This window comes from Rhineura floridana, chromosome 1 (genome assembly GCF_030035675.1).
Source record: "Rhineura floridana isolate rRhiFlo1 chromosome 1, rRhiFlo1.hap2, whole genome shotgun sequence".
NCBI lineage: Eukaryota > Metazoa > Chordata > Lepidosauria > Squamata > Rhineuridae > Rhineura > Rhineura floridana.
Window position 1 is genome coordinate 1503697 of NC_084480.1, and position 18379 is coordinate 1522075.

The following is an 18379-nucleotide window of genomic DNA, read 5'->3' on the forward strand; positions in this document are numbered from 1 at the left end:
TGCCTCCTAGTGGAAGCAGAGCAAGCCATTGTGGCTAATAGCCACCGATAGCCTTTTCCTCCATGCATTTGTCTAATTCTCTTTTAAAGCCAACCAGGTAACTAGACATCACTGCCTCCTATGGGAGCAAATTCCCTATTTTACCTATGCACTATGTGAAGAAGTACTTTGTTTCATCTGTCCTGAAGCTTCCAACATTCAGCTTCATTGGAGGTCCACAAGTTCTACTGTTACAAAAGAGACCTGTCCACTTTCTCCACACCATGCATAGTTTTATACTCTCTATCATGTCTCACCCCTTACTTGCCTTTTCTCTAAACAAAAAGCCCCAAATGTTGTAACTTTTCATCATAGGGGAGTAGCTCCATCCTCTTGATTGTTAAGAATGCCCTTTTCTGAACCTTTTCCAGCCATACAATATGCTTTTTGAAGTGAGGAAACTAAAAGGTACCATGTAGTCCAGCATCCTGTTCTCATAGTGGCCCTCCAGATCCCTGTACACAGTATTCCAAAGTTGTTTTTTATTTTAAATTCTGTTTTCAATTGTTTTTTGTGTTTTAAAATTTATATATTTGTTTTTATTGTTTTTAACTGTAAACCGCCCAGAGAGCTTCGGCTATGGGGTGGTATATAAATGTAATAAATAAATAAATAAAGTGTGGTCACACCACAGATTTGTATAAATGACATTGTATCAGCAGTTTTATTTTCAATCCATTCTTAATTATTCCTAGCTGCACACTGGATCAACCTCTTCACTGAAATATCTACCACAACCTCAAGGTCTCATTCCTGGTCAGTCACTGCTAGTTCAGACCCCAATATGTGAAATTTAGATTTATTTATTTTTGTCTCATGTGCATCACTTTACACTTGCTTGCTCTGAATTCCATTTGCCATTTTAGTGGCCATTCATTTAGTTTGGAGAGAACATTTTAGAGCTCTTTGCAATTCCTTTTGTGCTTTAACCACATTGAACAGCCTCACTGTGCACCCCTAACAATCCCCAGCACCTTGTGCCATTGTTAAATTACACTTCTGGTTCAGAAAGATTTCCCTTAATATTATTTGCAGTTTACCAGTTGTAGGGTCACTGGATGAGCAGCAATTCTTCCCCTAATAATTGGGGCTTGCAGACACACACACCCTAAAAACCCTGCAAAGTATTCCGGGCCCTTGAGACAAAACAGAAAGAAGAGTCACAGAAAAAGTCCACATGGTGCAACCCTGTAGCTCAGGCTAGCTCCAAAGGCAGCTGAAGTTTTAAAAAGGGGGTGGGGAGGTACCTGCCACCCCATGAAGGTAAAAGGTACCCAAGTCATTATACTACAACCCTGGCCACATCCCAAGATTTAGAATGAAATATCACAGCAGAGACTTCAATCTCCTATTTAGATAGTTATAGGGAAGCCAACATGAAATACAGCAGAGAAATAACCAATGTGAAGACCTACTGTAAAAACCAGCCACCCAGATCAAGGAAACCAAAACATGGTAGACTGTGGGAATGCTGTGGATGTAATATATCTCAACTTCAGCAAAGCTTTTGACAAAGTGCCCCATGATACTCTGATTAGGAAGCTAGCTGAATGTGGGCTGGATGGAACAACTATCATGTGGATCCACAGCTGGCTACAGAATCGTACTCAAAGAGTGCTTATCAATGGTTCCTTCTTAAAGTGGGGGGGAGGTAATGAGCGGGTACTACAGGGCTTGGTCCTGGGCCCAGTGATTGGGGACTCAGGGGCTGAAGCTGATTAGCACAGCAGCTTGAAACCTAGGAGATATCTAGTTACAGTTGGTAGATATTGTACTTTGCACTCAGTCAGAGTTACAGAGCTTCCCTCACACATGAGGCAAGGTATGAATGTGAGCAGATGGAGCCTCTCCTGAGAGAGATGAGCCTAACTCATTTAGGGATTCATTAATCAAGAGAAGCACTGATAAGACTACAAGGGAGTTGAGTGCAACACCAGAGGCCTCGTATAACATGCTTCTGAACAGGAGACATGGGAAGAACAAGGTTATTGTTTGTAATCATTTTAAATATATTGTAAGGCTTATATCTTAAAATGTTTTTTTTTAATTTGGCTTGCATCCAAAGGACCCAGATAAGAGCCTAAGAGGACAACGCAAACTTGAGGAGATGCTACCAGAGGTGGGAATGGGGGCAACACCACACTACAGATGTACATATTTATAATTATAGACCACATCTCCTAAAGTCTCAGGGCAGGGAACAATTCAAATAATAATAAGATGACTGGAATGATAGATTAGATAGATAGATAAGATAGATAAGATAGATAAGATAGATAAGATAGATAAGATAGATAGATAAGATAGATAAGATAGATAAGATAGATAAGATAGATAAATAGATAGATAGATAGATAGATAGATAGATAGATAGATAGATAGATAGATAGATAGATAGATAGATAGATAGATAGATAGATAGATAGATAGATAGATAGATAGATAGATAGATAGATAGATAGATAGATAGATAGATAGATAGATAGATAGATAGACAGACAGACAGACAGACAGACAGACAGACAGACAGACAGACAGACAGACAGACAGACAGACAGGTAGACAGACAGGTAGACAGACAGACAGGTAGGTAGGTAGGTAGGTAGGTAAGGGCTCCACCCTTCTCCAATAATTTCAGTCCCTTCCATTTTGGTGTTGATTGGGGGATGCTATATTAGGACACATCCACACAAGACATTTATTCCACTTTAAACAGTCCTGGCTTCCCCCAAAGAATCCTGCGAAGTGTGATTTGGTAGGGTACTGTTAGGAGGCCCCTGTTCCCCTCACAGAGCTACAATTCTCAGAGTTGTAATCCCTGGGAAGAGGGATTGACTGTGAAACTATAGCAGAAACAAGGCCTCCCCAGGACCACAGTTTGTAGAGCAGGCTGGGCCCCTTTGAGACTCCACTCATCTGGAGCTGGAGGAGGCTGCACCCCTAATTTAGGCTCGGGGTTCACCAAATGTTGGAGCAACAGTCAAGTCTGCCTGCCAGCCTAGGCTCCCTTTGGAGCTATCCAGGGTGCTAGCCAACATCCTTGTTTGACTTTAGGAGCTTGACCTATGCTTTGCTTGACCTCACATACCTGAACCTCCTCTCTGCGTTATCAGACCTTGCCTTGCTGGAACCTGATCTTTGCATGACCTGACTTTGCTCCTTTCAAACTTATTTATTTTTCTATCCCACCCTTTATTATAGATAGTCTCAGAGAGAGTATCAACAATTTAAAATACAATTAAAAACTAGGGAGGAAAGCCACATTAAAACAAAACAGTAAAAATACAGCACAGTTGACTATCTCTGCTGTCTGTTCCAGCACAGGCCAACAGAAAACATACTTGAAATGCCGGGTAGAAGAGAAAGATCTTCAGCTGATGGCAGGAGATAGATCACATTGGCATCAGCCAAACCTCAGGGGTAGAGGGTACTCCAGAGTCAGGGTGCCAGTGCTCAAAAGCCCTCTGACAGGTCATAGCTCCTCTCACCTCATTCAAAAACAGAAGAACTGCTCCACCAGCTAGAGGGAGCCCCAGCTGACCAAGCGTCAAGGCGAGTTAAGCAGCAGAGCGAGTTCGGCAGCAGGGCGAGGAGGCCAGGGCCCCCCACTCTGCCCTTCTGTTCCCTGACCTCAACTAAACCACAGTCTCCAACCCACTGACATAATAAACCTTAAACAAAACTATGCACGTAAGAAGTCAGCAGGGGTGTGGGGGCTTTCCAGTGTTTTGCACTGCCTGCAGCATGTATGACTATCTGCCTGTTGGACAGAAGTCATGGGTGTGCTCTCGGTGCAATGAGCTCCTGGCTCTCCAGGAATGACTTCATTTCCTTGAGGCCAAGGTGGCGGACCTGGAAAAGCTTAGAGAGGCAGAGAGGTGTGTGGAGGAGGCCTTCAGGGACGTTATAGCTGTGTCCCACTCCAACGATGATAGCTCTCCTGCTATCATGGAGAACGATGGTCTCGGGGAAGGAAAGCATCCAGCTGAGGAAGAGGGCAACGATCCCTTAGAAGGGACCCATTCCTTGGGGGATGAGCAGCTATCCTCTCGTGCCGAGGATATATCTCCAGGGGGTGGAGGGATCCTTGTAGTGGGTGATTCGATCATTAGGAACATAGACAGTGGGGTGTGTGATGGGCGTGTAGACAGCAAGGTGTTTTGCCTGCCTGGTGCGAAGGTTTATTTTATTTATTTATTTTATTACATTTTTAGACCGCCCTATAGCAATAAGCTCCCAGGGCGGTGTACAGCATAAGGTTGCGGATATCGCCCGTCGTTTAGATAGTTTGGTAGACAGTGCTGGGAAGGAGTCAGTGGTCGTGGTGCACGTTGGCACCAACGACATGGGGAAATGCAGCCGTGAGGTCCTGGAAGCAAAATTTAGGTTGCTAGGTAGGATGCTGAAAGCCAGGACCTCCAAGGTGGCTTTCTCTGAAATGCTACCGGTTCCACGCGCAGGACCACCCAGACAGGCCCAGCTTCACAGTCTCAATGCGTGGATGAGACAACGGTGTCGGGTGGAAGGGTTCGGATTTGTTAGGCACTGGGGAACATTTTGGGACAAGCCGGGCCTGTACAAAAGGGACGGGCTCCACTTGAACCAGAATGGAACCAGACTGCTGGCACTTAAAATTAAAAAGGTGGCAGAGCAGCTTTTAAACTGACTGAGGGGGGAAACCCGACAGGAGCTGAGAAAGGTCCGGTTCGGAATAAACCTCCCCCCTGGGATAAAAACCAAAGAAATGATGAAATTTTAAAAGGGGTAGGCCTAGAAGTAGGCATTGTGAGAGCAGGGGCACAGGATATAAATTCAGAAGAGCAAAATTACCACAGGCCTAACCACAAGTGCCAAAGACACTTGAAGAGAGACACTGCTTACAATTGCCTGTACGCTAATGCTAGGAGCCTCCGAACCAAGATGGGAGAACTGGAGTGCTTGGTCTTAGAGGAGAGCATTGATATAGTGAGCATAACGGAGACCTGGTGGAATGGAGAAAACCAGTGGGATACGGTTATCCCTGGATATAAACTATATTGGAAGGACAGGGAAGGACGTATTGGTGGCGGAGTCACTCTATACGTGAAAGAAGGCATTGAATCCAGCAAGCTCGAAACCCCAAAAGAGGCAGACTCCTCCACAGAATCGTTGTGGGTGGTGATACCGTGCCCCAGGAGGGACTTAATACTGGGAACGATCTATCGTCCCCCTGATCAAAATGCTCAGGGAGACCTGGAGATGAGATATGAAATTGAGGAAGCATCCAAACTAGGAAATGTGGTAGTAATGGGTGACTTCAACTACCCGGACATAGACTAGCTGCATATGTGTTCCAGTCATGACAAAGAAGCAAAGTTTCTAGATATTCTAAATGACTATTCCCTAGATCAGTTGGTCATGGAACCGACCAGAGGGACGGCAACCCTGGACTTAATCCTCAGTGGGGACCGGGACCTGGTGCGAGATGTAAGTGTTGTTGAACCGATTGGGAGCAGTGACCACAGTGCTATTAAATTAAACATACATGTAAATGGCCAATTGCCAAGAAAATCCAACACGGTCACATTTGACTTCAAAAGTGGAAACTTCACAAAAATGAGGGGATTGGTAAAAAGAAAGCTGAAAAACAAAGTCCAGAGGGTCACATCACTCGAAAATGCTTGGAAGTTGTTTAAAAACACTCTATTAGAAGCTCAACTGGAGTGCATACCGCAGATCAGAAAAGGTACCGCCAGGGCCAAGAAGATGCCAGCATGGTTAACGAGCAAAGTCAAGGAAGCTCTTAGAGGCAAAAAGTCTTCCTTCAGAAAATGGAAGTCTTGTCCGAATGAAGAAAATAAAAAAGAACACAAACTCTGGCAAAAGAAATGCAAGAAGACAATAAGGGATGCTAAAAAAGAATTTGAGCACATTGCTAAGAACATAAAAACCAACAACAAAAAATTCTATCAATACATTCAAAGCAGGAGACCATCTAGGGAGACAATTGGACCCTTGGATGATAAGGGAGTCAAAGGTGTACTAAAGAACGATAAGGAGATTGCAGAGAAGCTAAATGAATTCTTTGCATCTGTCTTCACAGTGGAAGATATAGGGCAGATCCCTGAACCTGAACTAACATTTGCAGGAAGGGATTCTGAGGAACTGAGACAAATAGTGGTAACGAGAGAGGAAGTTCTAAGCTTAATGGACAATATAAAAACTGACAAATCACTGGGCCCAGATGTTCACCCGAGAGTTCTCAAAGAACTCAAAGGTGAAATTGCTGATCTGCTAACTAAAATATGTAACTTGTCCCTCGGGTCCTCCTCCGTGCCTGAGGACTGGAAAGTGGCAAATGTAACACCAATCTTCAAAAAGGGATCCAGAGGGGATCCCGGAAATTACAGGCCAGTTAGCTTAACTTCTGTCCCTGGAAAACTGGTAGAAAGTATTATTAAAGCTAGATTAACCAAGCACATGGAAGAACAAGCCTTGCTGAAGCAGAGCCAGCATGGCTTCTGCAAGGGAAAGTCCTGTCTCAGTAACCTATTAGAATTCTTTGAGAGTGTCAACAAGCATATAGATAGAGGTGATCCAGTGGACATAGTGTACTTAGACTTTCAAAAAGCGTTTGACAAGGTACCTCACCAAAGGCTTCTGAGGAAGCTTAGCAGTCATGGAATAAGAGGAGAGGTCCTCTTGTGGATAAGGAATTGGTTAAGAAGCAGAAAGCAGAGAGTAGGAATAAACGGACAGTTCTCCCAATGGAGGGCTGTAGAAAGTGGAGTCCCTCAAGGATCGGTATTGGGACCTGTACGTTTCAACTTGTTCATTAATGACCTAGAATTAGGAGTGAGCAGTGAAGTGGCCAAGTTTGCTGACGACACTAAATTGTTCAGGGTTGTTAAAACAAAAAGGGATTGTGAAGAGCTCCAAAAAGACCTCTCCAAACTGAGTGAATGGGCGGAAAAATGGCAAATGCAATTCAATATAAACAAGTGTAAAATTATGCATATTGGAGCAAAAAATCTGAATTTCACATATACGCTCATGGGGTCTGAACTGGCGGTGACCGACCAGGAGAGAGACCTCGGGGTTGTAGTGGACAGCACGATGAAAATGTCGACCCAGTGTGCGGCAGCTGTGAAAAAGGCAAATTCCATGCTAGCAATAATTAGGAAAGGTATTGAAAATAAAACAGCCGATATCATCATGCCGTTGTATAAATCTATGGTGCGGCCGCATTTGGAATACTGTGTACAGTTCTGGTCGCCTCCTCTCAAAAAGGATATTATAGAGTTGGAAAAGGTTCAGAAGAGGGCAACCAGAATGATCAAGGGGATGGAGCGACTCCCTTACGAGGAAAGGTTGCAGCATTTGGGGCTTTTTAGTTTAGAGAAAAGGCGGGTCAGAGGAGACATGATAGAAGTGTATAAAATTATGCATGGCATTGAGAAAGTGGATAGAGAAAAGTTCTTCTCCCTCTCTCAGAATACTAGAACTCGTGGACATTCAAAGAAGCTGAATGTTGGAAGATTCAGGACAGACAAAAGGAAGTACTTCTTTACTCAGCGCATAGTTAAACTATGGAATTTGCTCCCACAAGATGCAGTAATGGCCACCAGCCTGGATGGCTTTAAAAGAAGATTAGACAAATTCATGGAGGACAGGGCTATCAATGGCTACTAGCCATGATGGCTGTGCTCTGCCACCCTAGTCAGAGGCAGCATGCTTCTGAAAACCAGTTGCCGGAAGCCTCAGGAGGAGAGAGTGTTCTTGCACTCGGGTCCAGCTTGCGGGCTTCCCCCAGGCACCTGGTTGGCCACTGTGAGAACAGGATGCTGGACTAGATGGGCCACTGGCCTGATCCAGCAGGCTCTTCTTATGTTCTTAAGAACCAAGATGGCCTCCCCTGACAGGCAGGGCTATATTAATTTACTAAATTTATATCCTGCCCATCCAACCAAGAGCGGCAAACACACAAGTGATAACACAATCAAAACATCTAAAAACACCTAAACACAACTCCAGTACAGATGGGTACTATGAACTGGTCCTAGTGGTACATGACCTGGTGAATCCAGCCTCTGCGCCTGGCACACGTCCCCACTCAGGCCAAGACCCCATCCTTCCCAGCTGGACCACTGAGGTCTTCTTCAGTGTGGCACCCCGAGACTTGCCTGGCACCAAAGTTAGTGTCTTTCCAGCACCAGGCAAATACATTATTTTATTTACCAAGGCCTTCCAGCATGCCATCAAAGCAGTCTTTAACTTAGCCAGTGCTGCTGGTTTTCATCACCCCATTCAGATTTTTATTGTTCTGCTATATTCACATGTACATTTTCATTTCATAATGTTTTAAGATGATTGTGAGTGGTACTACATCCCAGTATACCACAATGACGAAACTCCTAAGCCATACAGAAAGTGGTGTGTGTGTGTGGGGGGGGGGAAATGGACACAAACATTTCATATGCAGAATCAATTAAGCAGATGGAGAGAGCAAGGTCAGCAACGGAATTTAGTGGCCCACCTTTGAGAGCCACAATCAGAGAGAAAGCCAGCTGATTAGCAGAGGAAATGGTGCATTTGTGCAGGATGTTCCAAAACTGCTAAAAGACAAATGACTTGGCCATCTCCCTGGCTGCAAACTGCTGCTATAACTCCAGTCAGATAATAAAGCAGAGCCTATTGTCCATATGACAAACAGCAGGCAAAAGGATGACAGAACTGCCTTGCGTTTGCCCTCTGGCAACCCCCCCCCATTAATCCTCTGAAAGAAAGACTACATTAAGGGAGGGAGGGAGGGAAGAGTCTGTGTGTGCCTGGCAGGGGGCTTCTCTTTTTTGCCACAAACAGCAGCACAGACCCAGAAACTAAAACACACAAGCGGAAGAGTAATCCAGTCCTCGGACGGACAGCAGTGCTGTGCTTGTCCCAAAGTTTGAATGCACAGGTTCAGAGGAGCCTGCACTCCTTCAGCAAGTGGAAGAGATGCAAGTATCAGAGCGTGCACCACTCTTGAAAGCAGCAACATTCAAATTCACCAAAATGTTGGTTCAACACAAGGCACTAATCGGGGGCTCCATGTTGAATTTAGTACACAACAGAAACTTTTTCTCAGGAAATAAGGCAGCATAGGCATACCTACGTCTTCAGGCACCCAATCAGGTCCTACCTGCATGGCTTGTGAAAGTTCCTTCACATTAGCTTATTTCCTGGGGAAAGCTAGCATGATTTGCACCAAATGCCATGTTCGGTACCACACTCTGGATTCACTAAGAAGTACCTTAGTGAAATGGAAATGGACTGCTTTCAAATTGATCCTGACTTATGGCTACCCTATGAATAGGGATTTCATGGTAAGCGGTATTCAGAGGGGGTTTCCCATTGCCTCCCTCTGAGGCTAGTCCTCCCCAGCTGGCGAGGGCCTGCTCAGCTTGCCACAGCTGCACAAGCCAGCCCCTTCCTTGTCCGCAACTGCCAGCTGGGGGGCAACTGGGCTCCTTGGGACTATGCAGCTTGCCCACGGCTGCCCAGGTGGCAGGGCACGTAACCCCTGAGCCACTCCCTGTGGGGGTGATCTTTAGCTGGCCCTTGACACCCAGGAGACACGAACGGGGATTTGAACTCACAGACTCTGGACTCCCAGCCAGGCTCTCCTCCGCACTGTGCTATACCAGCTGTTGAGGATGCTTAAAGAGACATCTGCAGGTGGGGAAGAGCTCCAGGTTCCTGCTTTAAACAGAGACCCTCCAAGCTGGTGAGTTCAGGTGCAGCCCTGCCAGGTAGAGGAGGCTCCATTTCAAGAATGCAGCCGCAGCCCTCCCACCCAGCAGAGCTACAATTGAGGAAGGAACCCAGTATACCAGGTGCAAACTATACTCCTGTAGAAAGCAGGAGCAAGAGACGACTAACCTTCTTCTGGGAAAGAGCTGGTTAATGTACACAGCCTGAAGCCAACACAGTTCAAAAGACGACCACAAACACACAACAGATGTGCTTTGTGTGGTTTGTAACTTGGGTCTTCTTATAACCGACTGGAAGGGAGGGTGGCAGAGATGTGAAGGCCTGTGGAAACAATGGAAGGAGGAGGGGGAAAGTGTCTCTTGGGGGGGTGTTTTTCCGTGAACGTTCACATCTCTAGACTTGACATTAAAAAAAAAGACATGTCTACCCAGGAACAGGCCACATGTGTACCAATCTAATATATGCAGGACTTGCACAGTTGCTGTACTGGACCTTTTACTCCAGGTGGTATGGAAAATGAACCAAGCCTTTGTATTTTAAAAACTGCAGAGGGCCAAAAACACTTCCTTCACAGCTTGTGCATCAGGTTCTCTTCCTTTGCACTCTTTTGGAAGAGTTTTTGCTTGCTTACCGCCCTTCATAAAATCACTTTGCAGGGGGAGGGGTTACTCTGCTCAATGGCTCAAGGTGGTGCATGTAACAGTATATCTTAACCTAGAAAACTAAGCTGCAAGGTATCACAGGGGAAAAATCAGCAATATATACAGTGTTGTTGCCCACACACACACACACACTTTATCCTCTCAAAAGCCCTGTGTAGTAGGCACAGGTCACCCAATGGGGTTCATTACTGAGCACAAATTTGAATACAGCTCTTGCTGGCCTAAGTAAGATACTCTCTCAACTATACCACATTGACTCCCCATTGATAATTCGCACCTGAAGTGAGGCTAAGAGCAGAGCTTGCTTCATGCCATCTGTTGAGTTCATGGCAGAGAAGATGAGAACAAGAGATTCCTGATGTGCCACAAAGTGTCTGAGCCATGATGCTACATCAGCTCTGCCTCTGCACCACAGAAGCAGCAGGGGGGTTCAAATGAGGAAAAGTGGCCTCTAAAGGCATGGGGCCCCAGGCTGTGAAGAGCTTTTAGAAGGCAAGCATCAATTGGCAGCCAGTGCAATTGCTGCAAATGTCTGCCAATGCTCCCACTTTCTGACATTCAACAGGAGGTAAGCAGCGGCATTCGGCACTAACTGATGCTTCCAAGCTATCTTCAGCAGCATTCACACCTAGAGAACATCATAGTTGTCAGTCCTACAGTAGGGTGCAAATGAATGGGACCGCATGGCAAAGTGCCTTCTCTACAGGAAAAGGTACAGCCTGCACAAGAAATAAAGATGCTAAAAGACACTCTGGCCATCACTACCAAAACTGGTGTCCTCGGGAACACCATCAAGCTCCAGACTGGCTCCAGAACATTTCCTCTGCTTTTTCTGGATTCAACATAAAAGCCTACATCAGCATTTCTTACAGGGTCTCCCCACATCCACCGATTTCCTGCACAAGCCAAAGATATGCAACCTGGTACATAATTCCCTGCAACACCCCTCCCCACAAAAAACCTAAGATTTTCAATTATATTTTAAAGGTACAGTACTTACAGGTGCAGGTAACAAGCTGCAAAGCCTCCATGGGTTTCCTAGCCACTTTTTCAAAAGCGGGGGGGGGGGACTGGAATCAGGAAAAAAGTAAATGTGTATGCAGATATTTGATTTGCATAATGATCTCGGTGGCCAAATGTGATCACAGGTTTTTAGTTGGGGAAGTCGATCACAGAAAGAGTCCTGATTCTTATAAGCTGTACCACCTTGTAAGCTACCTCCATCCTCCCACAATACTTTGGATCCTTTTTTGGCTGAGAAAACAAAGATTTAAAAACCAACTACCAGATGACTTCAGCCAGAATTGTTGGGCAGCCACAACTCATTAAGCAGAACTGTCAACAACTACTCAAAGATATTTTAAACATCAACATCATAGCAGCTGCTGTCAAACGCACTCCTGGTTTAAAACAACAAACAGTCTTGTTGCACCTTAAAGGAGGGATGGCGAACACTTTGGGAACTCAGGAAAAACTTCCTAAATGTTAGAGCCATACGACAATAGAACCAATTACCTAGAGAGGTGGTGGGCTCTCCGACACTGGAGGCATTCAAGAGGCAGCTGGACAGCCATCTGTCGGGTATGCTTTGATTTGGATTCCTACATTGAGCAGGGGGTTGGACTTGATGGCCTTATAGGCCCCTTCAAACTCTACTATTCTATGATTCTATGATAACTCTTGAGGTTGTTGGCTGACAACATCCATCATCCTGTGCCAGCTGGGTCTGATGGGAGTTAAGAGTCCAACATCCTTGCCTTAAAGTCCCTAACCCTTAAAGACCAAACAAGTAGTTTATTATGGCCCAGCTCTCATGGACTGGAGCCCAATTCATCAGATGCATGAAGTGTTTTCCTAAGTTGCAGAGGTGTGTGTGTATGTATATGTACACACACACACACAAGTGGTTGGGAGGGGATTGTAAACAGTGAAGTCAGAGAAAAATGATATGCAGAAAGTGACAGATGTTGATAATTATGTTATCAGCAGTGGCATTCACAAAAAAACATTGCTGATGACATCCTGGCACTGGCAAGCTATTGAGCCCAAGTCAGGAGGATATAAGACAGTTCATCCTGCTACGATCAAGGGGCTTTTGGAAGACACATTTCATTTTAGTTGTCAAGGGTATTATAGCAATACAAGGAAGTGAAATGAGGAGCCCTTCAATCCGGTGATGTCAGATGATTACACACAAGGGCAGTAACAGGGAAACTGAGAAGCAGCAGCAACAATCTTGCCCTTAGTGGTTTTGGTAACAAAGCACAAAGGGCATGCCAGATGGCTATGACAACTTTTTTTTTTTTTTGGCCAGGAACTACAGTATTTGAGACTTCTGACGTTCTAACTAGCACATGATGTGAAATAAAATAAACAGTTACAATACAGTTTAAATCAGTATGCATATTTAATGCGATGGATGTGCAGTCTCCATCCAAGATGCACAGACACACTGCGGATCACTTGAATAAAGGCCATGGACCACAGTTTGGGACACCACACCCCCACTTTGGTTCTTTAAAATTTGAGTTATATAGTAAAGATTATCAGGCATTTGCAGCCCCATTTCAGTTATGCTCCTCTCAGTCATTGCACAGTATCCTGATAATCCTCTGAAGTTATGTTCTACCCTCCAGTTCTTAAATACAGATTCTATTTTCAGATCTTACATGACTGTTCTGTCTCTACCAAAGAGTTTTGATCTATCCCAAAATAGATCACCTGAGGGCAAATGTTCAATGTTTTAAAAGTGGAAAGTGATGAGAGTTCTGCAAAGTGGAACCAGAAACATGGGACACGTCAGGGTCTCAGAGAGAGAAGAACTTTCCTAGCTTACTCAGTCCAAAACTGAGCCTGGCACCCTTTGTGAAGAAGTAAAGAAGGGTTAAGGCAGCCGGAGTTTCAACACGTTCCAATCCTCTGCCGCTCTCTTAGCTTAAAAAGTTCTTCCTAAAAGCCAATCTAAAATAATTTTGGAAGCTCCCTTTCCACGGGCACTCTAGAAAAGCAGGGTAGCGAAGCCTACTGCAATCACAGCTCTTGCACTGTGAGTTGGAGAAGTAGCCGGCTCCCTTCACTCATCACTCTGCACCCCACTGCTGTGCTGACAGCACTTTCCTCTGACAACACGTTTCTCTCACTAACGGGAAGGAGAAGCCCACGCTCACCTGGTCAAGTAAGTAGCACTCACTGTGCCCACTTCAGCACCTGTGGTGGGGGAGAAGACCACACACACACACCCCTGGCAACAGGACGTCACGCACCCCAGCGAGGCAAGAGTGTGTGCCTGTGTGCTGCGCACGTCTGTGAACACCTGCACACTTGCTTCTACCTGCAAACCTGGACTGCAGGAAGGGATAAGCAGCAACATCCTCAGACGATGGAGCTACTGCACACCTTTCACGGCTCATCTCCAAAAAGAAGACAAGAAACTATGGCCACGGGGCCGCTTCAGGGAGCCCAAAACGGGGTGGGGTGCTGGTGGGGTGTGTGTGTGCTGTCCTCTAAAGCCACCCATCACTTGCAGGGAGGCTGCGGGGGGGGGGGAGGAGAGACACCAAATAAGAACGACAGATCCGTATTAGAAGTCCTTTGACTAGGTAAGCAACTCGAAGCCCAAAGCGGTTCAAACTCTCTCCGAATAACCGGAGGGAGGCGGGGAGAGAGGCGGGGAGAGGAGGCGGGGAGAGGGGGTGTGTGGGGGTCTGAAGGGAAGATTGTGGGGGCCCCCACAGAAACTTCATCAAGTCTCGCAGAGGCGACGGCTATGACTTTTGGGGGGGCGGGGGGCAAGTGAGGCGGAGGCCGTGGACGCCCAAGTTGCGCTAGTCCTGCGTGCAGACACCCTTAGCATGCTCAGCGGCGCTCTCATATTCACCCCCCCAAAACCCACCACCTCTGTTGAATCGGCGGCTGAGACCGAGGGCGCGGCGCCGAAGCGGCCCCAACCATGCCCCTGAGGGGGCCGGGGGAGGGCGACACCTGCCAGCCGGCGCGTCTGGGACTCACCGCGGACGCAGAGGAGCGACATGGTGCCGCGGGTAGCTTCACCTCCGCGGGTCGCGCTCAGGGGCGGCGGGGGCCAGTTGTTCAAGTCGTCGTCGTCGTCGCCGCCGCCTCTTCGTCCTGCCGCCCGGCGCCCGCGCTGCCCTCCTCATGCCCCCGACCCGTCGCCAAGCGGAGGCCGCGGCCGGGACTCGAACCCGCGGAAGAGACAGAGAGAGAGAGCGCGGGTCAGGAGGGGGCGGCCCGCCGAGAGGCGCGCAGGAGACCCCGTCGCGAAGGGCGACGCGGCCAGCTGGAGCGGCGCCATGGCCCGGGGAGGAGGCGGGGCCGGGGGGGACGCGCCGCAGCCAATCGCCGCGCCGAGGGGCGGGGCGGGCGCCAGCGCTTGGCCGGCGCGCCCGCCCCTCTGGCAACGTCCCTCCCGTCGCTCCAGCCCGGCGGCAGGACACGCCCCCCCGCGGCGGCGGCCCCCTGCGTCCTCCTCCTTGTGCGCTGCTGGGGCAAGGGCAGGGGCAGCCCCTCTCCGGGTTTTGTTGTGCGGGAAGAAGCGCCGCCCCCATGAACGGCGCTCCCGCCGGAGCCGCTGCCAGTGTCGGCTGCGCCCTTAGAGCCGCTCGCCGGCCCCCTCCCCCGGAACGAGGCAGCTGCCCGCCCGGGCTCCAGCGCCCCGTTCCCCAAGGGGAGGTAAAGCGGGCGGGCGGCCGGCCGCCTGAGCTGAGGTTCCAAAAATAGCGCTTCGGGGTCTCCAGCGGCCCGGGGCACTTGGGGCGCACTCAACGTGGGTGCAGCCTGCGAAGGAATGGTTTGGGCGGGAGTTGCCTGTTGACAAGAGGGAGAAGCCTCCAGAACTGAAAAGTGTGCCTTCACTCTCATTTCATAAGGCCCTTTCCAGGGAAATCCTAGTATAAGATGTATAATTCTTTTATTATTGCTATTATTGTTATTATTATTGTTACCAAAAGTAGGGATGTTGAATAATCAAGAGGGGAATGCACTGACTGACCGAGATGAAATAAAAGGAAGATGGAAGCAATACACTGAAGAACTCTATAAAAGAGATGCCAGGATGACAGATTCATTCACGGAGGAACTGTATTATGATGAACCAGAAATTTTAGAATGGCAGGTGAAAGCTGCTCTTAAAATACTTGGAAGAAACAAATCACCAGGAACAGATGGCATACCAATAGAGTTGCTACAAGCTACTGAGACTGAATTGGTCCAAATTTTCACAAAAATTTGTCAAAAAATATGGAAAACTAAACAATGGCCCATAGACTGGAAGCATTCCATATACATCCCAATTCCAAAGAAAGGGGATCCCAGAGAATGCATTAATTATTGAACTATTGCCTTAATATCCAATGCAAGTAAAGTAATGCTCAAGGTTGTACAACAAAGACGCTTACCATATATGGAGCGAGAAATGCCAGATGTCCAAGCTGGATTTAGAAAGGGAAGAGGCACCAGAGATATCGCAAACATATGTTGGATAAGGGAACGGAGCAAGGAATTTCAGAAGAAAATCACCCTGTGCTTTATAGATTACAGCAAAGCCTTTGATTCTGTAGATCATGAAAAACTATGGAATGCTTTAAAAGAAATGGGGGTGCCACAGCATCTGATTGTCCTGATGCGCAACATATACTCTGCACAAGAGGCTACTGTAAGGACAGAATATGGAGAAACTGATTGGTTCCCAATGAAAAAGGGTGTGAGACGAGTGTATTTTATCATCCTATTTATTTAATCTGTACGCAGAACATATCATACAGAAAGCAGGATTGGACCAAGATAAAAGAGGTGTGAAAATTGGAGGGAGAAATATCAATAATTTAAGCTATGCAGACGATACCATACTACTAGCAGAAACCAGTAATGATTTGAAACGAATGCTGATGAAAGTTAAAGAGGAAAGCACAAAAGCAGGACTACAGCTGAACATCAAAAAGACTAAAGTAATGACAACAGAAGATTTATGTAACTTTAAAGTTGACATTGAGGGCATTGAACTTGTCAAGGATTATCAGTACCTTGGCACAGTCATTAACCAAAATGGAGACAATAGTCAAGAAATCAGAAGAAGGCTAGGACTGGGGAGGGCAGTTGTGAGAGAACTAGAAAAGGTCCTCAAATGCAAAGATGTACCACTGAACACTAAAGTCAGGATCATTCAGACCGTAGTATTCACAATGTCTATGTATGGATGTGAAAGTTGGACAGTGAAAAAAGCGGGTAAGAGAAAAATCAACTCATTTGAAATGTGGTGATGGAGGAGAGCTTTGTGGATACCATAGACTGCAAAAAAGACAAATAATTGGGTGTGAGAACAAATTAAACCATGTTAGAATAAATTAAACCAGAACTATAATTAGAAGCTAAAATGATGAAATGAGGTTATCATACTTTGGACATATAATGAGAAGACATGATTCACTAGAACAGACAATAATGCTGGGGAAAACAGAAGAGAGTAGAAAAAGAGGAAGGCCAAACAGGAGATGGATTGATTCCCTAAAGGAAGCCACAGACCTGAACTTACAAGATCTGAACAGGGTGGTTCATGATAGATGCTCTTGGAGGTCCCTGATTCCTAGGGTCGCCATAAGTCGTGATAGACTTGAAGGCACATAACAACAAAAAATTATTGCTATTAATACTAGAGGCTTTCCCCTGCACACGTCATGCGTCAACCGCACATGCATACACGCACACACGCACAGAGTACCAAACACACACAGAGCCATGGGCTCCCAACACACACCCTGCACCACCACCCCACACAGCGACTCCCAAACAGTCCCCCCCCCAAAAAAATGAGTGGCCCAGCTTCCTCCTCTCCTCCCCTTTGGACCTTCTCTTGTGAGGAAGACCAGCTGAGGCAAGTGACACAGGAACAGTGGGGAGTGGTGGGGGCACTGCCTCAGTAGCCGTCCTGCTCTCCCACCACTTCCCTTCTTGCCTCCACCACTGAGGCTGTCAGTGGAATGGGGGGGCAGCAACATAAGAGCAGAAGGCTTGATAAGGAGCTGTTCCTCCGTGGCTCCTGACTGTTCCTCCGCGACTCACCTAGGCCGCCACGCTCTCCCCCCCCTTGCTTACTCAGCCGCCCACTCATCATCCTGCCTTGCCGGATGCCTTTGCCCCACGTACCTCACACCCAAACACCTCCCTCCACCCCCATGGAATGCTGCCATCATGCTGCGTGACGGCTTACAAAAATATATGTACTAGGGGGCTCTGCCCCCTTGCTTGCTTTGCTTGCCAACTCCCCAAACGCACCCAGGCAGCACCAAGTACACACACACACAGGAACTCCTCACATGCCCACAGCTCATGCAACACTCCCAAACTACACACAGGGATTCACATGCACTCACAGACAGGGCCTCAGAAACACACACACTTGCAAAAGCACCCAACTCCCCTCGCCAACACCCCCTAATGTCTCCAGGCTTTGGATCTAACACTCCTTGCCTCTTCCTGTGCTGCTCCTGCCCTGGTGCTTCCCCCTTGGCAAAGGGCAATGCTGCACAGCTTCACACGATGCATCTCTCCTCCCAGGGCATGTACCTGCCTCCTGCCCAGGCTGCTGCCGTTTGCCTTCCCCCCGGCCACTTGCTTGCTCACTCCACACCCCCTCACACACCCCACAGCCAGCCACTTGCATTGCTCACTCGCCTGCCCGCCCCACAGCTGCCCATTCGTCTTGATGGCCCTGCACCTGGCCACCTTGCTTGCTTGCTCAATCACCCCCCTGCCAGCCATGCTTGTTTCCCTCGTGCCCTTGCCTCAGTTGCTGTCCTACAGCAGCACCCCACCCCCACATGATGCTGTGTGATGGTGTGACGGCTTAGGAAAATATTATACAGTTAGGTTAGATAATCATCTGTGGCTAAGCTGTGCTAAAACAATAAAGAAGCCACAGTGTTCTCCTAGAC

General features: G+C 47.3%; 1 protein-coding gene across 2 annotated transcripts in view; it reads right to left on the reverse strand.

The window, feature by feature from the left end:
- The window catches only part of UNC13B (unc-13 homolog B), a 285289-nt gene extending 270516 nt beyond the window's left edge, over window positions 1–14773 (reverse strand). For both annotated transcript variants that reach the window (XM_061612817.1, XM_061612815.1), the window contains exon 1: window positions 14442–14773. In XM_061612817.1, coding sequence (XP_061468801.1) covers window positions 14442–14463 — 22 coding nt within the window. In that variant the 5' untranslated portion in view covers window positions 14464–14773. The remainder of the gene's footprint in view (window positions 1–14441) is intronic.
- Window positions 14774–18379: the final 3606 nt, after the last annotated feature.